We start from the raw sequence: 23,905 nt of genomic DNA, 5'->3' as shown, positions 1-23,905 counted from the left end.
TCCGAGGAGCAGAAGAGACCAGCATCTCGATCCCAGGACCGACATGTAACTCAGAGGGACAGATTTGGGGGGGGAAGAGAGAGAAAACACAGGTTGTTAGGTATGCCCAATGTCACCTGAATAAGTAGGAACAGTATACATATTGCACTGAGTACAAGCAGGGACTCCGGCAACTAACTATGACAGCATAACTAAAAGGGGAGAGCCAGAAGGTAACACAGGCATGAGGGAGCCCCGGGACATAAAGCAGCCAGCCACTACACCGTCAACAAACTCGAGTGAGCAAGCGAGTGGGGACTGACAGCATCCATGCATCCCAGTTTACCAAAACACTCTATGTCTGAGGACCCTCCAGATCTACACCTTTACCTCATAAACACCATTAACACAAGGCTTGACTAAACAGATAGGTTTTCAGCCTAGACTTAAACACTGAGACTGTGTCTGATTCCCGAACACGACTTGGAAGGCTGTTCCATAACTGTGGGGCTTTGTAAGAGAAGGCTCTGCCCCCTGATGTAGCCTTCACTATACGAGGTACCAGCAGATAGCCTGCACCTTGGGATGGGGCCAGAGCATACTACAGCATCGAACATCGCCTTCGCTAATTTAAACACCTCTACAAAGTTACTCTTAGTAACCACAGACTGGCAAAGGTGTATATCATTAGCTCCTGCATGGATAACTATCCTTGAGAACCTGTGCTTGCCTAGGAACCTAAGATTACCTGCTATGTCCAGCACCCTGGCTCCCGGTATACACCTGACTAAAGCTGCTGGTGCCCCTAAAGGCTGAGCTAATTTCACATGCCGCATGATAGAGTCCCCTATAACCAGAGCTCTTTCAGGTTTCTGAGCGGGTGCATCACTAAGGAGAGCAAACCTTAATAACAGGAACCAAGCAGATATTATCTCAGGTATACAGTTCAGGTGCTCATTTATTAAACATCATCACCAACTGACCAGGCTTGTAGTACTTGAGTCCGACTCGTGCCATAATTTTAAGGACTCATAACTTGACTTGGACTTGAGCACTGATGACTTGGACTTGGACTCGTGCATTAACTGCATTCGGACTTGTAAATTGGAGATGAGGACTGATTTTTTCTTTATTTTTTGCAACATGCCATAATAATTTGGCATAAGATATTTATTATATCTGATTTTTTATTATATATACTGGTTTACGGCGGCACGGTGGTGTAGTGGTTAGCGCTGTCGCCTCACAGCAAGAAGGTCCTGGGTTCGAGCCCCGGGGCCGGCGAGGGCCTTTCTGTGTGGAGTTTGCATGTTCTCCCCGTGTCTGCGTGGGTTTCCTCCGGGTGCTCCGGTTTCCCCCACAGTCCAAAGACATGCAGGTTAGGTTAACTGGTGACTCTAAATTGACCGTAGGTGTGAATGTGAGTGTGAATGGTTGTCTGTGTCTATGTGTCGGCGCTGTGATGACCTGGCGACTTGTCCAGGGTGTACCCCGCCTTTCGCCCGTAGTCAGCTGGGATAGGCTCCAGCTTGCCTGCGACCCTGTAGAAGGATAAAGCGGCTAGAGATAATGAGATGAGATGAGATACTGGTTTACCTCTGTCTGTCCGTCCGTCCATCCGTCCGTCCGTATTTCTGTCTTTCCGAAACACCCTTTTTCTCAGCAACCACAAATCATAGCCACTTGGTACTTGGTACCAAACTTCACCTTGGGGTTCTATACCATGTATACCGTTTTCAGGTCTGTCGCACATCGACTTCCTGTTTACTCACTGAATGTATTCATGAAACATATATGGTGGATTTACAAAACTTTCGTAACACTTTTCCCAGTGACTACAAATCAAAACTGCTTGATATTTGGTACCGAGCTTCAGCTTGGGGTTCTATACTGTGTGTACCATTTTCAGATCTGTTGCACATCAACCTCCTGTTTACCAACTGAAAGTATTTATGAAACATATAGGGTGGATTTTGACGCTATTTCAAGAAGCAAAATGCTATTTCAAAATGACAGTTTACCAGGATGCTATTTGAAATCCCTGGGGAGAACACTGCTCTTTACTTCCTTGTTTCAGGGTTAATTATTTGTTAGAGTCAACATTCATAATAAATGTCCTATTCCTTCGATTGCTTGCATTCTGATATAAGCGAGAGCAGGGGTATACATAAGTGAGCAGTAGCTCACAGTTGATCTTGTTATATCTACATTAATTTTTATATTAATTTCGTGCAACAGAATGCACATTCACCTGTTCACACATCATGTTCAGGAACAAACTAACGTTAATGGCGCTAAAATGCCTGGAGAGAACGTCCCTAGGATTGTCCGCTTTGCTTATACAGACTTCTTGCGCAGTGGGAAAAAAATGCACTGCTATGTGTTCCATATGTAGTCGAATTATCGAAGAGACGACGGGGACAACCTCGAACTTCAATCGTCATTTGGTAAGACTCCACCCAGAGAAGTAAGTGACATGCTGTGTTCATTGCCCTGTTGATAGCAGGGCTTGCTTGCTGAGCGATGAACTAGCTAGTGTTAACCCTCTCTCATGTTATTTGCCCTGTTGATAGTGGGCGGGGCTTATTGAGTGATGAACAAGCTTTTTATCTGTAGCCTGTTAACTAAAATGGAGCAGTCAAGCAGTAACATTAGTCCAACACAGTAGCAGAGACGGTTTTACAGAAAGACAGCAACAGCCATCATCAAATGGTGTGGTTGGAGTCTTGTTCTCAGACTCGACTTGAAATTTTCTTTCATGACTTGGACTTGACTCAGACTTGAACACTGGGGACTCGAGACTGGACTTGGACTCGAGGTTTAGTGACTCGACTACAACACTGCAACTAACGCAGAAGCAGACTTATTTTGCTGTTAAAGAGTGGGATAGATAAACAGATCAATGAACATAGAACAGTGAAATAAAGGAGGGTGTCCTTGTTGTTTATTACAGCCTAACTGAAACATAAAGGAACTTGATCATTCATAAATACTGTATAATTAAAGGGTCATCCATAAATCCCTCATCATACTGTCTTAGGATCTGCTCTGAATTCTTCACTCAGAGGGTGGTGAGCAGTAAAGGAAAAGATCCTGTGTCCAGTGTTATTGTGAGTGTTATGATAAATACAGTGAAAAGAATAAATATGGAACATGAAGCAATTCTCCGCAACTGAACAAACCTGTGTTTTCCAATAGATTCAAACGAAGTGCAAGTAAGAACGCTGGGATTGAACCTGGAGTGTGTTCTGATTCTGTGTGAAAGGCCTGCATGAATACCATGGCTAATTTCACACTCCTTGGCTCAACCTTTAGCCTGCACTGCTTTAGCATGCTTCGCCAACACAGTGCCATCGCCACCATGTAACTGTTTTGGATAAGGCCACGGTGTGGAGAGCAACGCTGGTGCCTGCATACCAACACACCTGACATTTTATACTTCTTTATGTTCCTATCCTTACATTTATCTAAAGTTCAGTAGGATAAATTGAATCAGGTCCAATGTGTATGTGTGTAAGCAGGCGGAAGAGGTACTCATTTGGTCTGAAGCTCTATGAAAGCAGGCGTATGACTCTGGAGACGTTCAGAAATTAAGAGAGGTCACTGAGTGCTCCACCATGTGTCAGGTGACTTCAGCTGCTTTAATGTCACCACGGAAATTGTGAGGATTAGGTCCAAATTCATTTCTCTGAATACAGCATTCATCAGAATAGAGAAATTAAATATTCATTATTTTTATTCTATCCACATTCACTGGATATGAGCAATCGCACGCTCTGATTGGCTACTCTACTACTAGGCTATCAGCTCATATTGCTGGGTTTCAGTCATGTGACTATTCTTAGCGGTTTTACCTGAAGTGAAATAGCTGGTGGTCTAAACGGCTGCCATAGGGCAAACAACTAGCGATAACTTATCAGAGTACGCTCATAATCTAGAAGCCACGGCTTGCTTTAGATATATTCAGACGATTGCTATGTGCAATGGAATCGACCCCTACAGTCTGGGAAAGAAGGATTTGTCATACGATCTCGAAAACTACCCTTCAGTCGAGTTCCCCGACATCTCAAATTATCTGGTGTTGCAGACACCCTTCTACACCGCAAAACAGATGAAAGCGTGGAAGAGTATGGAGGCTTACAACTTTTTTGTATGTAGCTGGGTAAAGGACCTCGGTATCAAGTTACTGCTGAATGAACCCTTTATTGTTTTTGCCCGTGTAAGTATGGTTTTTTTTAAGCTTTTCGTTCACATCTTTACAACAAAGCGCTGCAAGTTGAAGTGTAAACAAACAACAGTTGGCTTGATTCTCACTTGTGTTGGCTCTTATCTCACAGGTAAATCATTCACAAAGATCATCAGAAACCCCTTTAAAGACCTGGATCTTACAACCCCGATTCCAAAAAAGTTGGGACAAAGTACAAATTGTAAATAAAAACAGAATGCAATAATTTACAAATCTTAAAAACTGATATTGTATTCACAGTAGAACATAGACAACATATCAAATGTCGAAAGTGAGACATTTTGAAACTTCATGCCAAATATTGGCTCATTTGAAATTTCATGACAGCAACACATCTCAAAAAAGTTGGGACAGGGGCAATAAGAGGCTGGAAAAGTTAAAGGTACAAAAAAGGAACAGCTGGAGGACCAAATTGCAACTCATTAGGTCAATTGGCAATAGGTCATTAACATGACTGGGGATAAAAAGAGCATCTTGGAGTGGCAGCGGCTCTCAGAAGTAAAGATGGGAAGAGGATCACCGATCCCCCTAATTCTGTGCCGACAAATATTGGAGCAATATCAGAAAGGAGTTCGACAGTGTAAAATTGCAAAGAGTTTGAACATCATATCATCTATAGTGCATAACATCATCAAAAGATTCAGAGAATCTGGAAGAATCTCTGTGCGTAAGGGTCAAGGCTGGAAAATCATACTGGATGCCCGTGATCTTCGGGCCCTTAGACGGTACTGCATCACATACAGGCATCCTTCTGTATTGGAAATCACAAAATGGGCTCAGGAATATTTCCAGAGAACATTATCTGTGAACACAATTCACTGTGCCATCCGCCGTTACCAGCTAAAACTCTATATTTCAAAGAAGAAGCCGTATCTAAACATGATCCAGAAGCACAGATGTCTTCTCTGGGCCAAGGCTCATTTAAAATGGACTGTGGCAAAGTGGAAAACTGTTCTGTGGTCAGACGAATCAAAATTTGAAGTTCTTTATGGAAATCAGGGACGCCGTGTCATTCGGACTAAAGAGGAGAAGGACGACCGAAGTTGTCATCAGTGCTCAGTTCAGAAGCCTGCATCTCTGATGGTATGGGGTTGCATTAGTGCATGTGGCATGGGCAGCTTACACATCTGGAAAGACACCATCAATGCTGAAAGGTATATCCAGGTTCTAGAGCAACATATGCTCCCATCCAGACGACGTCGCTTTCAGGGAAGACCTTGCATTTTCCAACATGACAATGCCAAACCACATACTGCATCAATTACAGCATCATGGCTGCATAGAAGAAGGGTCCGGGTACTGAACTGGCCAGCCTGCAGTCCAGATCTTTCACCCATAGAAAACATTTGGCGCATCATAAAACGGAAGATACGACAAAAAAGACCTAAGACAGTTGAGCAACTAGAATCCTACATTAGATAAGAATGGGTTAACATTCCTATCCCTAAACTTGAGCAACTTGTCTCCTCAGTCCCCAGACGTTTACAGACTGTTGTAAAGAGAAAAGGGGATGTCTCACAGTGGTAAACATGGCCTTGTCCCAACTTTTTTGAGATGTGTTGTTGTCATGAAATTTAAAATCACCTAATTTTTCTCTTTAAATGATACATTTTCTCAGTTTAAACATTTGATATGTCATCTATGTTCTATTCTGAATAAAATGTGGAATTTTGAAACTTCCACATCACTGCATTCTGTTTTTATTTACAATTTGTACTTTGTCCCAACTTTTTTTGGAATCGGGGTTGTAGTTAAACAAGATGGAGAAGTGATTATGGCACATTGTAACTGTATGGTTGGGTAAGAAATTTGTTGCGACATTCATGCATATGGACTTTGTGAGGAGTAAACAAAGAAACAGCTGGGGACTTTAGCGCTTCGTGACTTAAAAAAGTACCGTAAAATAATGACACATAGCAAGAAATGTACTTGGAAAACACTAAGGACATAGCCGAGAGGGAGATACAAACCTTTCACCAAGTGATCACTGCAAACTCAAGCATGCTTCGACTCGGCTCCCTTCGATTTCAGTGAGAGGTTCAAAAGCCACCTTTCTTGACGTCTGTGTTCGTTCACCCTTTTTTATTAGTTCATGGGGAACCCTGAAGATGCTTTTATCAGTTTCACAGTTTGATCAATTCGAACAACCTAAAACAACGCAAGCGTAAGACATTTTTCAGGTGAGTAACGCACCTTCTCCGTACAAACGCTTTGTCAACTGAGCTTTGGTAGACCACCAGCTAAAGTTTTGAATGACTAATGAGGCGGATGTGAGGTCACGTGAAAACCGGCAATACCGTGAAGAGAGAAAAACAAAATGGCGGAGTGTGCTGCTGAACCAACCGAAGACGAAATAAAAACTCTACTTGAAAACAAAACCCCAAAAATTGTTATCAAGTATTTAAAAGAAACAGAAATAGCTAAAAGAATATAGTTTTTCCCCCAATATCTCCTGTTCTACACTCCAGTCCAGTCAGTGGCAGTAATGCACCTTTAAGTTGGTTTGCCAACCACCAAAAAAACCCCTAAAGAATAATAATAAGAAAACCCCCAAAATAAAAAAGCAACAAAAGATGGAATGAAAGTATTTGATGGTAAGAACATATCTTTTTTATTTTTCAATAATAATTATTATTATGGCGGCACAGTGGTGTAGTGGTTAGCACTGTCGCCTCACAGCAAGAAGGTCTGGGTTCGAGCCCCAGGGCCGGCGAGGGCCTTTCTGTGCGGAGTTTGCATGTTCTCCCCGTGTCCGCGTGGGTTTCCTCCGGGTGCTCCGGTTTCCCCCACAGTCCAAAGACATGCAGGTTAGGTTAACTGGTGACTCTAAATTGACCGTAGGTGTGAATGTGAGTGTGAATGGTTGTCTGTGTCTATGTGTCAGCCCTGTGATGACCTGGCGACTTGTCCAGGGTGTACCCCGCCTCTCGCCCGTAGTCAGCTGGGATAGGCTCCAGCTTGCCTGCGACCCTGTAGAAGGATAAAGCGGCTAGAGATAATGAGATGAGATGAATTATTATTATAGCATTTTTCACAAATTGCTCCTGTCATTTCGCCGGGTTGTTTACATTCTAAGCGGAAATGATTTTGTTGGACGTTTTGTATAAAGTTTTTAATTATCGAATTTGCAAAAAATAACAATAAAAATGCTCTGTTTCTCAAAATCCAGTGAATGTGGATAGAATGTGGATAGAACAGTGAATGTGGATAGAATGTGGATAGAACAGTTCTTCCCCTCAATCTTGTCATACATGGCTTATAGCCGACTCGGTGCTACGCGCCCCGTTGGCTATCAGCTCGTGTACGACTCGATTTCGTGGAATAACTGTTAATTATTTCCACTTGATCTATAACTGAATATCATGTAGACAGACAGGCATTCCCATTTACAACATTTACTCGCAGATGTATTAAGTATGTGATATACGCAAGCTTCCAAAAGGTTCTCAGGGAAATCAGATACACCGTATGGCCAAAAGTATGTAGACACCTGAACATAACTCTGTGGTACTGTATATGGGCCTTCTTCAAACACAAAGTTGGAAGCATATGATTGTCTTTGTATTCTGTAGCATTACAGTTTCCTTTCACTGGAACCAACAGGTCCAAACCCGTTCCAGGAGGACGATGATGATGCTCCTGTACACAAAGCGAGCTCCATGAAGACATGGTGTGTGAAGGTTGGAGTGAAGAACTCGAGTGTCCTGTACAGAGCCCTGGCTGAACTCAACCCCACTGAAGACCTTTGGGATGAACTGAACACCAGGCATTTTTGCCGGACATCACTAATTCTTGTGGCTGAATGAACAGAAAAGCCTTCCCAGAAGAGTGAATGCAGTGAGAGCAGCAAAAGGAACCAACTCGATATTAATGCCAGATCAAGCACATAATAAACATGGTCTGCAAAACTGACTCTGAAGTTCTACCACGATATTCTTTCACGTCACGTGATTCCAGAATAACTTACTAACCTTGACAGCTTCCTGTAAAAAAGTTTAAAAATATGAAAAAAAAAAATCCTCCTATCTGATATAACATTACTAAAGTTCTTTATTCCTGAAAGACACAACGGCCTCAGCCAATCAGTGTCACACAGACAGACGACACCGACAACACTGTCACTCTCACTGCTGCTCTGCACTGTGGCCTATTTAAATGCAGCATGTTTGCGCACACACACACACACACACACACACACACACACGGCATATTGCTTCAGGGTAGACCCCAATCCCGTCTCAGAGCCAGCTGTTCAGTTCCAGGGGTATTTCGGGTCTGATGTTTATCACTATCTGTCACACACACGAACCTGCTTTCCAGTCACTGTGTTACACGCGTCTATGGTTTGTTCCAGTAAACTCAACAACGGCGTGGAGAGAAAGCATCGGCCCGCCGTGAATTATGCATGGGCGCTCCTGAATAATTCAAATCACCAAACATAGGGTTTAAAAGTTTAATACGGGACTCAGTGCCTGTGTGTCAGCGTGTCTACATAGTGAACATGCTGTCTCTCAATAGAGGTGCATTCAAACAGTTGAAAGTTGGAATATTAATATTATAAAAAAAAAAAAAGGCGGGAAAGATAAGTGCCCACACTACAGGAGGGTAAATCAGGTTTTTTGATGTAGCCTTGGCAAATCAAGATATAACTGACCGAAAGTCCAATCTGTTTGGACTGTGGTGACATTTGCTCACATATCCTGAAGATAATAAAGTAGACAATTTGCTCCACCAAAGTTTTGACAGCTGTGACGTTTACAGCTGAAGTTAAATTCCTTTAAAAATTGCATTGAAATTTAATTCGCCATTCAATTGAGCTATAGCATTCCACTCCACTCATTTTGTTAAAAACTCAATCTACGGTCAAGTCGGAACCTCCTGCTAGGTTTTGGCATCAAATATCCTGGTGTTCTGGAGAATTCATGATGCCATCAAGCTTCACAAGAGTTGCTGATACACCAGCCACAAAACAACCCCAACACGTCACTGGACCCACACCCCCACAATTTCTTAATCGGACCACACATGCTACTTGTCTGTGAAGATTCTCAGTCATCCAGGTCATAGTAAACTGTGGGTGGTAAAAGAGAGCAACTGAGCTTGCTTGAAGCAGGTGGACTTTCAAGCAAGTCCAGTTGCTCTCTTTTACCACCCACAGCACACATAATACTGAAATTATATTGGCGCAATTTGAATGACTGTGTCTAACGTTTGTTTTATGCAATCAATTTGACTCAATTCACAAAGGATGCCAATATTTCTGGAGGGTACCATCTGTGGTCATTACATCAGGTATAACAGAGAGTGAGAGTACTGTAGACCCTAAAATTAGGGCATGCTTTGCCCAGTAGAACAAAAAAAAAAAAAATTTAAGAAACTTTCCATAAATCTGTGTAAGGGTGTGTCCATATAGTATTGTCACGATATTGTTGTCATAGAAACAAAACCAATACACAATGTGGGAATGCTTGTTTGATGATAAAGCATTCCCCAGCACCCTACCAGTGCTCTTTGGCAAAAATAAATAAATAAATAAATAAAATAAATAAATAAATAAATAAATAAATAAATAAAAGCACTAAATGGACATACATCCTAAGGTCTAAGGAGATTAAAAAAAGTGCATCTGGATATCTCATCTCATCTCATTATCTCATCTCATCTCATTATCTCTAGCTGCTTTATCCTGTTCTACAGGGTTGTAGGCAAGCTGGAGCCTATCCCAGCTGACTACGGGCGAAAGGCGGGGTACACCCTGGACAAGTCGCCAGGTCATCACAGGGCTGACACATAGACACAGACAACCATTCACACTCACATTCACACCTACGGTCAATTTAGAGTCACCAGTTAACCTAACCTGCATGTCTTTGGACTGTGGGAAAAACCGGAGCACCCGGAGGAAACCCACGCGGACATGGGGAGAACATGTAAACTTCACACAGAAAGGCCCTCGTCGGCCATTGGGCTCGAATCCGGACCTTCTTGCTGTGAGGTGACAGCGCTAACCACTACACCACCGTGCCGCCCTCATCTGGATATGTAATAATAAAATTCATAATATAAAACTATTATTACAACAGGGCGGCACGGTGGTGTAGTGGTTAGCGCTGTCGCCTCACAGCAAGAAGGTCTGGGTTCGAGCCCCGTGGCCGGCGAGGGCCTTTCTGTGTGGAGTTTGCATGTTCTCCCCGTGTCCGCGTGGGTTTCCTCCGGGTGCTCCGGTTTCCCCCACAGTCCAAAGACATGCAGGTTAGGTTAACTGGTGACTCTAAATTGACCGTAGGTGTGAGTGTGAATGGTTGTCTGTGTCTATGTGTCAGCCCTGTGATGACCTGGCGACTTGTCCAGGGTGCAGAGGTGGAAAAACTGGATTGACAAAGTAAAAGTCCTGCTTAGGTTTTCCTTCCTGTGCTCTCAACACAGGTGATTTCACCAATTAGCTCATCAACCTGGCTAAGGGGATGTGGTAATTAGGATCAGCTGGTTCATTGAATTGGCTGGAGCAAAAATGTGGCAGGGTTTTTACTTTCTGCACCCGGGTTTTTCCACCTCTGCCAGGGTGTACCCCGCCTTTCGCCCGTAGTCAGCTGGGATAGGCTCCAGCTTGCCTGCGACCCTGTAGAACAGGATAAAGCAGCTAGAGATAATGAGATGAGATGAGATTATTACAACAAATTATATTATAAAAAATCTGCCCATCCCTCATTTTATGTCAATGTTGTGTACACAGAGACATTTGCGTAAATTGTGTCTGAGGACTTTTCAGTGTAAAAATGTAGGTTTTGTTAAAACGAACTTGTTTTTCTTTAGCTTTGTAGAAAATGTGAAAAGAGAAATGTGTTGCTTGAGAAAGCCTGTTTATGTCTGAAATTCTAATAACTATAATTGTCCAAGAATTACTGCTTTTGACTGTAAAATGTTTGTGGTTATGCTCAAAGAGCAGATACACTGAGCCAATACCCTGAGCAGATGTCCTGAGCCGATACCCTGAGCCAATACCCTGAGCAGATGTCCTGAGCCAATACCCTGAGCAGATGCCCCGAACAGATGCCCTGAGCCGATGCCCTGAACAGATATCCCGAGCTGATACCCTGAGCCAATACCCCGAGCAGATGCCCCGAGCCGATACCCTGAACAGATATCCTGAGCAGATGCCCTGAGCAGATGCCATGAGCCAATACCCCAAGCATATGCCCTGAACAGATACCCTGAACAAATACCCTGAGCTGATACCCCGAACAGATGCCCCGAGCCAATACCCCGAGCAGATGCCCTGAACAGATGCCCCGAGCAGATGCCCTGAGCAGATACCCTGAGCAGACGCCCCGAGCAGATACCCTGAGCAGACGCCCCGAGCAGATACCCTGAGCAGATGCCCCGAGCAGATACCCTGAGCAGATGCCCCGAGCTGATGCCCCGAGCAGATGCCCCGAGCTGATGCCCCAAGCAGATACCCTGAGCAGATGCCCCGAGCAGATGCCCCGAGCAGATGCCCCAAGCTGATGCCCCAAGCAGATACCCTGAGCCGATTCCCCGAGCAGATACCATTGAGCCGATACCCTGAACAGATGCCCCGAGCAGATGCCCCGAGCAGATGCCCTGAGCTGATACCCCGAGCAGATACCCCGAGCAGATACCCTGAGCAGATGCCCCGAGCAGATACCCTGAGCTGATACCCCGAGCAGATATCCCAAGCAGATATCCCGAGTTGATACCACTGAGCAGACACCCCGAGCAGATACCCCGAGCAGATACCCCGAGCAGATACCCTGGGCATATACCCTGGGCAGACACCCTGAAAAGATACCCTGAGCAGATACCATTGAGCAGATACCCTGAGCAGATACCATTGAGCAGATACCCTGAGCAGATACCACTGAGTAGATACCCTGAGCCGATACCCTGAACAGATGCCCCGAGCAGATACCCTGAGCAGATGCCCCAAGCAGATGCCCCGAGCCAATACCCCAAGCAGATACCTTGAGCAGATACCATTGAGCAGATACCCTGAACAGATGCCCCGAGCAGATACCCTGAGCAGATGCCCCGAGCCGATACCCCGAGCAGATACCTTGAGCAGAAGCCCCGAGCAGATGCCCCGAGCAGATACCCTGAAAAGATACCATTGAGCAGATACCATTGAGCAGATACCCTGAGCAGATACCATTGAGCAGATACCATGAACAGATACCCCAAGCTGATACCCCAAGCAGATACCATTGAACAGATACCCCGAGCAGATGCCCTGAGCAGATGCCCACTCCCAAAACCATAACTAATGCATTTTGTGATAAGTCACACCTGAGACCCAAGTTAGTGAAGGGAACGAGGTGCAAAAATGAAATGCCTGTGCACGTCCAAGTGTTTTCACCATTTTAATGTATTCGACTCCTAGCACATTTTTAAAGAGAAACTGGGATTGTTGTATATCGTATTTTCTCCCATCTGATCCGATTCCCAATTCCAAAATACAACAGATCTCTCGAACACAAGACTTTCACACGATATCTCCTTTTCCGAAATATCTCAGGCTTGTTCTTGTGGCAGATAAACCAACATCAGAAAATGAATTCAGTTTTAGAAATCCTCTTAACATGCTTTTGTTGATGAAGTCGAAACTAAGATTATCACATTGCATCCCAAAACGACAGCACAGCTTGATACCTCCTCACTTTACTGATCCGAATCGAAACATCAGCTGATCTGCATTTACAGAGGTGATGAATCCAAATTCTACTTCGCAGATAAGAAACAATTTACATAAAAATGTTTACGCAGAAAATGAGGCCCCATGGAGTCCATGAACTTCTGATGTTGAGAAATGCCACACAATAAATAACCAAAAAACAGATATCAGACTGGTCCAATCCATAAAATTGGATTTAATCAGATTTAAAACTGACTTAAAATTTAACTGGTAAAAGTTACATTTTGAGCAATTTTTTTGTGGTTGTTCAATTCAGTCATGCTAAAATTCAGTCTTGTCTGAAAAATAAGAACCTACAACATAATTTGCTGAGAAATATCTGATTTTCAGAATTGTGAGCGATGTAAACAGTAACTTTTAATATTTTTGTGAAAGAGAATTTTGAATCATGACTAAAACTGATATCATTAGAGCTATATAACCTGGTGTGTGTGTGTGTGTGTGTGTGTGTGTGTGTGTGTGTGTGTGTGTGTGAAACGTTGCACTCGTGAAAGTGTGAGCAGTAGCAGTGTGTGTCATCAGAGCTTTCCTAGAGATATAATTACCTGTGCTGGACTCATCAGTAAGACACCCGGGGGTTGATGGGACAGCGCGATTAGAGCTCTGCTGCCCACAAAACCACTTCCTCCTCTCTTTCCATCCTCTCCCTAGCTCTCTCATTCTCCCTGGTCTCCCTTGTTCTCTCTTTCAGGAAATGGGATATGCGTGTGATGCTCTCTCTCTCTTCCCCCTCTCTCCTCTCCTTCCCCGATCAATCCATTAAAGCCCATTTTTGAGGGTGCTGTTCATTACAGGGAACTCTTGCATGTTATTAAGAGGATGTGGTTAATTAAAAAAAGGGACTCACGTTATCTCCATGTGTGTGGCTCTCGGGGAGGCAGGCACAGCGGTATGGTTTCGTACTGGTGTCGCAGCTGGTCGCATGGCCGTGGCACTCGCACCTGTGTTGAGAAAAAGCAAACTGGTAAAGACTTCGAATGAGGAAAACGTTAACATCATATTCTTCAGGCACAGAAAAAATACGAGTTTTCTGATTCTCTGTAATATCAGTACTGATAACAAGCGTGTCTCAGCTGCACCGTGTGCTATGATTATAATCTATTTAACAACTCCAGCATTCAGTGATCACTTATAACCAGGTGAATTTTCACTTCCTGAGTTTTTTTAGTTTGATTTTGTTTTGAGAATGATGCTAATTTTTTAATGAGACTTAGGCACGGTAACACGGAAGGAGCTGCAAAGATCCACAATGCAGATGAGAGTATCTGTCCACAGGACCACTTTAAGCCATACACTCTACAGAGCAGGGCTTTATGGAAGAGTGGCCAGAAAAAAAGTAATTGCTTAAGAAAACACATTTGGAGTTTGCCCAACAGCATGTGGCAGACTCCCCAAACACATGGAAGAAGATTCTCTGCTCAAATGAGACAAAAATTGATCTTTTTGGCCATCATGGGAAATGCCATGTGTGTTGCAAACCCAACACTCTGAGAACACCATTCCTACAGTGAAGCATGGTGGTGGCAGCATCATGCTGTGGGGATATTTTTCATCTGCAGGGACAGGAAAGCTGGTCAGGACTGAAGGAAAGCTGGATTGCACTAAATACAGGGCAATTCTGGAGGAAAACCTGTTTGAGTCGGCCAGAAGTTTAAGACTGTGATGAAGATTCACATTCCAGCAGGACGGTGACCCTAAACATACTGCTAAAGTTACACTGGAGTGGGTTAAAGGGAAACATTTAAATGTCTTGGAATGGCCTAGACTTCAATCCAATTCAGAATCTGCGGCATAACTTGAAGATTGCTGTACACCAGCACAACCCTTCTAACTTGAAGGAGTTGGAGCAGTTTTGCCTTGAGGAATGGGCAAAAATCCCAGTGGCTAGATGTGCTAAGCTAATAGAGACATACCCCAAGAGACTTGCAGCTGTAATTGCAGCAAAAGGTGGCTCTACAAAGTATTGACTTTGAGGGGTGAATACCTATGCACACTCCAGATTTCTGTTTTTATATCTTAATTATTATTTGTGTCGTAATAAAAAAATAATAGTACCTTTAAGGTTGTAGGCATGTTGTGTAAATCATGGTGCTAACCCTCCAAAAATCCATTTTAATTCCAGCTTGTAATACAACAAAATGGGACAAACACCAAGGGGGATAAATACTTTTGCAAGACACTGTATTTCAGAGTGAGTACAGTTGACATGCACACTAATGTTCCACTGTTATTCTGAACATGACAGTAATTGGAATTTTGATGCAAGTCGTGTAAACAGCATATTCTGTTTGGGTATTCTGGATTTGGCCTTATTCTGAACATTCTTTGGACATGTATACAATTGGCTTGGCATTTCATTCTCATCTCATTATCTCTAGCCGCTTTATCCTGTTCTACAGGGTCGCAGGCAAGCTGGAGCCTATCCCAGCTGACTACAGGCGAAAGGCGGGGTACACCCTGGACAAGTCGCCAGGTCATCACAGGGCTGACACATAGACACAGACAACCATTCACACTCACGTTCACACCTACGGTCAATTTAGAGTCACCAGTTAACCTAACCTGCATGTCTTTGGACTGTGGGGGAAACCGGAGCACCCAGAGGAAACCCATGCGGACACAGGGAGAACATGCAAACTCCACACAGAAAGGCCCTCGTCGTCCACAGGGCTTGAACCCGGACCTTCTTGCTGTGAGGTGACAGTGCTAACCACTACACCACCGTGCCGCCGGCTTGGCATTTATTAAAAAAAAAAAAAGATATGAACACACTTTTCAAGCACAAACTATTCAAAACAGGATGAACGAGAATGGGTACAGAGTGTAATGGAAGCCATTCGTTGGCCTCATGAATAAGAAAGCTCGGCGATAATTTGTGAACGAACAGAATCAATGCCTTTTGTATTGGCATGGTGTTTTCTAATGCAGTGAAATTCATACATTTGTGAATGTGATTGGGAATCCGTTGTCAGTACTGGAGCATCTTTTACAAGGACCAGTAAATGAGCACCAGTGGGTACTGGAGCGACACCCAATACCAGTATCAGTAATAATGCATGCTGACTTCAGACACTCAGGTGTGCAGCTTTCAAATGCGGGCTGCAGCTCCGTGCTTTCAGGTCTGCAGTTTCATTTCTGAGATTTACTGTAAATCTCCATCCTGACTGTGACACATTTTCAGATAAGTTTCATGAAACTAAAATTGAATTGAGTTTTCAGTACGATGATGATTACATTAAAATTATACCAAGCAAAAAAAAAAAAAAAGTCAGTTGACTCAGTGTGTAATGATTCACCTAATTCACGATTCAATTCATCATATTTTTGAAAAAACCTTAAAGCTAGACAGCCTTTCGATTTCATAAAATCGGTGAAATTTACTTCCCTCTGAAATTTGGGTCATTATGATATATGCTTATTTCTGTAATATCTCACAAAAATATCAGGCCATTCTGTGGCTGGGAAATTATTTAATTTGAGGGGATTAAAGCAAATAATGTGCATGAAATCGCTCGCTTTGCGAAGTCAAGCAAACAGAGGAAGTCCATGTGCGCATGCGCAGGTTTACCTTTGACCGTGCACTGACAGTTACATCATTCTGTCGTGAAACGAATAGCTGATCACACCGAGGTGCTCACTGTCCGCCGATATTTATTCATTTGGTCTTTTCTTCTCGTTTTCCGCTCCTGTAGTTGCTCTTTCACATTTCATTCACACACTCACGTCCTCAATTTTTCTCTCCTGTTTCAAATTTGGATCCCACAATGCCTTGCACGAACGGGGAAAGCCCACCACGTGATGCATGATGCAGTATCTTGAATTGGGTTATGATGAAGCAGGAAAAAATAACAGAGAATTTAGGGCCAAGTGGCCCTAAATTCATTCATTGTTCTATTTAAAAAAAAAATGAATAAAATTGGAAGTCTGTGATTCGAATTCAGTAGCTTTCGGTCCACTAAACAAAAATAATTGGGTGTTGGGGAAAATTCTTTTTATGACCTACACTTGAAAAATCTGAAAGGCAGTCTACCTTTAAATGACGAACATTTTATTACAAAAAAAAAATTCCTATTCTTTATCAACTTGTTTCATTTTCTTAATAACCAACAATAATTATTTCCCCACATTGATAAAGGTTGGCCTAAAATATAAACATCCTATTAACTAAAATCTTCCTTTTATGAAAAATAAAAAAAGTTAATAACAAATATTCTTTTTCTGAATAAACTTTATGAACATTTGTTCTGTCTCCATTTGCTTCTCTTGTCTTTATCTTTCTGCAGTCTGTATAATGAGAGAGTTCTGATTTCTTGTTAAATCTATTTGTAGTCAATCACACAACAGCTCTTTCACACTTTATGTCTGTTTTTGTGGCACTAGAGCTGTGTTACTTCCGCCTACAGTGAAGTCATGTGTATTCCTGCTATTATACAGACACCCTCTGCTGTCTAAGCAACACCATTACAGCTAAAAAACTAAGAGCCTGATAATAAATCACCATTTTTCATCCATTCATATTGTCAAAAATTTGTATCGTGATTTATCATCACACGATATATCATCACATGCCAGATTTGTCATGTTTTTACATGGTAACCAACATCCAACAGACACTTGTTACTGAAACCTGTACTCATATGAAGGTTGGTAGTCACAGGGTGAGGTTTGCTTTCTACCCATAACTTCATATTTAATTCCGACTCGACATTAATGGAAACTTTACTCATACAGACTGGTCTCATAACTCTCCCCGTCTCACACACCTGCCCCTGCCTTCCTCTTGCTCTCATCATTTTTACATCTCCGGCTTTCCCTCTTCTTCCTTCTCCATTATATCTCTATGTGCATGAGTAATAGGACTTCCCATTCAACATTTATAAATGCCAGTGGAAATACCATTGGCGTGCTGTAATGTTCAACACAGAAGCTGACAGGTCTCCATCAGGCAGAGCAGGAACCTTCAGGTCAGACCTTTAATTATTCATCCTCAAAGAGCATTTATTCATCATCGTCTCTGCCAGGCCGCATTTAAAAGGAGAACCCTTCACCTCCATCAGACCGGTAAACACAACAGACAAACAAAAGCCGAGAGAGAGAGAGAGAGAGAGAGAGAGAGAGAAAGAAAGAGAGAGAGAGAGAGAGAGAGCTGTCATTATGGCTGGAGGTTATTACTGTGTGAGTACAAAGCTGACGCTAATGTTCACAGATGCAGCTTGACATCCTGTCAGAACACCACAAAGGAGAATTTACACACATTTTCGCCCCCCACCACAACCCCTCAAAGGGGAATCCACCACTGTTTACTCTCTCTCTCTCTCTCTCTCTCTCTCTCTCTCTCTGTCCTTTGCTTCACCTGCATAAGCTTTCGTGGCACCTCAGACAAGATGGAGAGCAAAGCAGGAAAGAGTATAAAGCAGTAAAAAAGGAAGAACAGAAAGAGAGAGAGAGAGAGAGAGAGAGAGAGAGAGATGTACCTCTGAATGTCAAAGGACGATGAGATCTCAGCGTCTCCAAATCTCAATTTCTCCAGTGCTGATTTAACTAGCTCTTAATTAAAGCTGCCTACACACACACACACACACACACAGCCAGCCTGTATAATGACATAATTACCATAGGCAGCACAGAAATGGCATGCTTTCTGTGAGTGTATTGAGAAAAACGGAAGAGAATATTCCATAACAGACCAAATCTCTTCTCTGAAGTGAACAAGTGAGAGAAAACACTTTGAGCTTTTAAAGTGACTCGCTGAACAGGTCCGATTTAAAAATGTCACAATTACACATTTAATTCTTCGTTTGCACGTTACATCATAGCTAATTATGCATGAGGCTTTGAACCGGAAGTGGGCCATGTTGGAGGATTTACACAAACTCATGCGGCGCACATTTACTATTGCTGGGTTTCAGTCACGTGACTTTTCTTAGCGGTTTTATCGGAAGTGAAATGGCTGGTGGTCTAAACGGCTGCCATAGTGCAAACAACGAGCGATAACTTATCAGAGTACGTTCATAATCTAGAAGCCACTGCTCGCTTTAGATATATTCAGAAGATTGCTGTGTGCAATGGAATCGACCCCTACAGTCTGGGAAAGAAGGATTTGTCATACGATCTTGAAAACTACCCTTCAGTTGAGTTCCTCGACATCTCGAACTATCTGGTGTTGCAGACGTCCTTCTACACCGCAAAACAGATGAAAGCGTGGAAGAGTATGGAGGCTTACAACTTTTTTGCATGTGGCTGGGTAAAGGACCTCGCTATCAAGTCAATGCTGAATGAATCCTGTGTTGTTTTTACCTGCATAAGTTTGTTTTTTTAAAGCTTTTCGTTCACGTCTTTACCACGAAGTGCTGCAAGTTGAAGTGTAAACAAACAACAGTTGGCTTGATTCTCACTCATGTTGGCTCTTATCTCTCACGCAAATCATTCACAAAGATCATCAGAAACCCATTTAAAGACCTGGACCTTAGTTAAACAAGACGGAGAAGTGATCACGGCGCATTGTAACTGTATGGCTGGGTAAGAATTTTGTCGTGACCTTCATGCCTCTGGACTTTGTGAGGAGTAAACAAAGAAACAGCTGGGGACTTTAGCGCATCGTGACTAAAAAAAGTGCCATAAAATAATGACACATAGCAAGAAAAGTACTTGGAAAACACTAAGGACATAGCTGAGAGGGAGATACAAACCTTTCACCAAGTGATCACTGCAAACTCGAGCATGTTTCGACTCGGCTCCCTTCAATTTCAGTGAGAGGTTCGAAAGCCACCTTTCTCGACGTCTGTGTTCATTCACCCTTTTTTATTACTGTAGTTCACAGGGAACCCTGAAGACGCTTTTATCAGTTTAACGGTTTGATCGATTAGAACAACCTAAAACAATGCAAGCGTAAGGCATTTTTCATGCGAACAATGCACCTTCTCCGTACAAACGCTTTGTCAACTGAGCTTTGGTAGACCACCAGCTAAAGTTTTGAATAACTAATGAGGCGGATGTGATGTCACATGAAACCCAGCTGCTTGTGAGGTTGTTACGCTTAAGAATTCCTTTTGCTTCTTTGCTATGCCGACTCTTTGAGCTATAATTGGATGCGGGCACAACTTTATTTGAGACAAGTTCTTTAGAATTCCAACATTTATAAATAATCAAGGAGAAAAAAAACCAAGAGAGTTGTTCACGGAGTGTAGACGTCAATGGCTGTCCAACATAAACCGGGCTGATCTAAATGATGAGAAAGCAAAAACCACACGAGTCGGCAGTGAACATTTTATCAGTGGTAAGTGCTACAAACTAGTTATTAATGAAAGATCGCAATGTATAAGAAATATTGGCTCATTTAACAGCCTGGTCATGCAGAAACTCGCCGTGATCATCGAGTGTGTGATCCAACAATCAAAGGCTTCTATGATTATTTCATTTTAATTTAAAAAGAGCTGCATATAATTTTTGATGACGCTGCTTTTATTTTGCTTTTTCTTTCCATTCGGGAACCCAGCTGATCTCTACAATTTTTCAGAACCAGACTGGGCTCCGACACAAAATATGGGCCACAACAAAATCAAAGATGGGACTAAAGTGGTAGCTTGACATGCTAGGTTTACAGAGTGCAGAAAGAAACGCAAAATTATTGAAGAATCTTTCCAAATGATCACAGAGTCAATCAAACAAGATTCATGTCAATCCCCGAGCTCAAATACTGCCACCTCCTCGCCCGCTGAGTGCTCTTTTATAAACTAAATATGCTATATAATCAGTCAAAATGATTGTTTTTAAAATGATATGACTGTCATCTTGGATATGAATGTCATGGTAATATTTGGCCTTTCAGTAATTTCTTTGAACTGTTCTTTTTCTGTGGCAGAATGTACAGCATACATCTTTAATGAAACAAAACAAAAACAACAACAAAAAACCCTAGAATTTGGTGCACAAGTTTTAATTTTCTTTGGGTTTCCTGAAATCAGCACAGGGTCAAAATTATACATACAGGGTCAAAAATTTACACTCACTTAAATTATTAATTCAGAGGTGCTGAAACTCCCAAAATGTCTTTTATCTTGCCAAGGCCACGGTCTCTTAACTTCCTGTTAGTGATCATGACTGACTACAGCTGGTAGCTTCTTTGTGCCTTCATAAAAAGGGTTTGTTTACAGCACTCATTGGATTGACCAACACACAGTAAAATGGGAAAGTCCAAGGAGCTCAGTGCAGATCTGAGAAAGAGGATCGCAGACGTATACAACTCCAGAATGTCTCTCGGAGCCATTTCTAAACAACTGAAAATTCCAAGATCAGTTCAAACAATTGTATCCAAGTTATTGTGAGGTGTAGTCACTTTGCCAAGCCACTTTGCTTCAAGAAAACCCAAACCGTCACCCTCAGCTGAAAGGAAATTGGTTTGGATGATCAGGAACAACCTGGGAAGCACCATGGCACAGCCCTGCCATGAACTGGAAGTTGATGGATCACTGTCTACAGTTCAGATCACCATGGACTAAGAGGCTGCTATCCAAGAAATAACCCCCTGCTCCAAAATTGACACCTTCAAGCTTAAATAAAGTTTGAAGCTGAACAGCTGGACAAAGAAAAAGCCTTCTGGAGGATAGCTGTATGGTCAGATGAGACAAAGATTGAGTTGTTTGGCCACAATGACCACCATGTACAGAGAGACACTGTACCAACTGGTGGTGGTGGTAGGATCATCATGCTCTGGGGCTGTTTTACTGCCAGTGGAACTGGTTCATTGCACAAAGTGGATGGAATAATGAAGAAGGAGGACTACCTCAGAATTTCTCAGCATAAATCATCAGAAACTTGAACACGACTTGGGGCTTGGGAGTTACAACAGGAAAATGAACCCAAACACGCATCAGAGCTGGTTGTGGAGGATAAAGCAGGCTAACATTAAGCTTAAAACAAGTCCTGACTTCAATCCTATTGAAAATCTATGGACCGTGCTTATAAGTCGAGTCCATGACAAAAAAAAATTAAATAAAAAAAAATTAATTGAACTCTACTAATTCTACCATGAAGAGTCATGAAATATCCAACCAGAATTCTGCCAGAAGCTTGTTCATGGTAAACAAAAGTGTTTGGTCAAGGTGAATCTTGCAAAGAGACATTTTACCCAAATATAAGGTGTGCTGTATGTATATTTTTGATCCTGTATGTATAATTTTGATTTCAGAAAACCCAAAGAAAATTAAAACTTGCGCACCAAATTCTAGTGCATTTTTTAAAATTAAAGATGCATGCTGTACAATCATTCTGCCACAGAAAAAGAACAGTTCAAAGAAATTACTGAAAGCCCAAATATTGCCATGACATTCATATCCAAGATGCCATTCATGTCACTGTATGTAAACTTCTGACCATATCTGTATATATGTATATTGTCTATCCTCCAACATGGTGGCGGTCAATGATGCAAGCAATTTTGGTCACGTGGTTGCAAACGAAGAATTATCAACAAACGGAGGCGGTAAACCTAAACCTTACTCACAGTTGACTATGGCGTTTATTCTGCAAAGTTTTCACAAATGAAAAATGAAGGGAGAAAAAACCTCCAGGGTTAGAGACATATTCGGCTCTCGTTGATATTTTATCTGTTTTAAGCTTTTTATGTTAAGTGTGCGTTCCTCAAACTTCTGTCTCCAGCTGCTCTCACACTGGAACCGTACTGCCATGTCCCCTCCTGCTGCTGCATTTCACGCACAATAACACACTCTAATTAATGCATTTTCTCCATAACTGTGTCAAATATACATAGCAAATGAGTAATAATGTGTCGAAAGGGGTGAAACGAGGGTGGGCTGGAAGAGAAGATTCTGACCTGCCACTGATGGTGATCTCGTCCACAGCGTAGTAGCGGTGGCGAAAGGCCACGTCAGGGGCGCGGGTGTGGTACTGGCCCTGCAGGTGGATGCGCACATGGGTGGCTGTTACAAACTTCTGCAAGGTGGCGCTGTTGTAGAAGTTGTTGTAGCCTGGTCGGAGGTTCGGCTCTGGGGTGAGCATGCTGAATGTGATGTTGCCGTTAGTGTACGGGATATCGCTGGAGGAAAAGGGACACACAGGAATAAAAAGCTCAAAACACCCAGGTTTATTATAACTTGCCACAGAAATAAAAATAAAAACAAACCCATGCGGGTGGCACGGTGGTGTAGTGGTTAGCACTGTCGCCTCACAGCAAGAAGGTCCGGGTTCGAGCCCCATGGCCGGCGAGGGCCTTTCTGTGTGGAGTTTGCATGTTCTCCCCGTGTCCGCGTGGGCTTCCTCCGGGTGCTCCGGTTTCCCCCACAGTCCAAAGACATGCAGGTTAGGTTAACTGGTGACTCTAAATTGACCGTAGGTGTGAATGTGAGTGTGAATGGTTGTCTGTGTCTATGTGTCAGCCCTGTGATGACCTGGCGACTTGTCCAGGGTGTACCCCGCCTTTCGCCCGTAGTCAGCTGGGATAGGCTCCAGCTTGCCTGCGACCCTGCAGAACAGGATAAAGTGGCTAGAGATAATGAGATGAGATGAGACAAACCCATGCTTGGAAATACTGAAGACCCAATTCTGACTTCTCTGGAAGGGGTTGATTATTTTACCCCAAAGCTTCATCAGAATGAACCAATCATGTTCTTATGTTCAAAAGTAATCATCATACACCTGCCATCAATGAAGTGATTCTGAAGAACCCCAGATGAAGATCAGCTGTTCCTGTAGGATTTTCATGACATCACCTTGGTTTCATCTGACTGCTGACAGGTTTGTAGTACTCGAGTCCGACTCGTGCCCTAATTTTAAGGACTCTTGACTTGACTTGGACTTGAGCACTGATGACTTGGACTCGGACTCGTGCATTAACTGCATTCGGACTTGTAAATTGGAGACAAGGACTCGGATTTTTTCTTTATTTTTTGTAACATGCCATAATAATTTGGCATAAGATATTTGTCTCTACATTAATTTTTATACTAACTTTC

General features: G+C 42.7%; 1 protein-coding gene across 1 annotated transcript in view; it reads right to left on the bottom strand.

The window, feature by feature from the left end:
• ush2a (Usher syndrome 2A (autosomal recessive, mild)) overlaps positions 1–23,905 on the bottom strand; it is a 500,620-nt gene that overhangs the window by 406,171 nt on the left and 70,544 nt on the right. The window contains exons 7-8 of the mRNA XM_060934842.1: positions 22,768–22,989; positions 13,783–13,876 (exon numbers count right to left, since the gene is read on the bottom strand). Coding sequence (XP_060790825.1) covers positions 13,783–13,876; positions 22,768–22,989 — 316 coding nt within the window. The remainder of the gene's footprint in view (positions 1–13,782; positions 13,877–22,767; positions 22,990–23,905) is intronic.

Source organism: Neoarius graeffei, chromosome 11 (assembly GCF_027579695.1).
Source record: "Neoarius graeffei isolate fNeoGra1 chromosome 11, fNeoGra1.pri, whole genome shotgun sequence".
NCBI lineage: Eukaryota > Metazoa > Chordata > Actinopteri > Siluriformes > Ariidae > Neoarius > Neoarius graeffei.
This window is presented reverse-complemented; position numbering and strand designations above follow the sequence as displayed.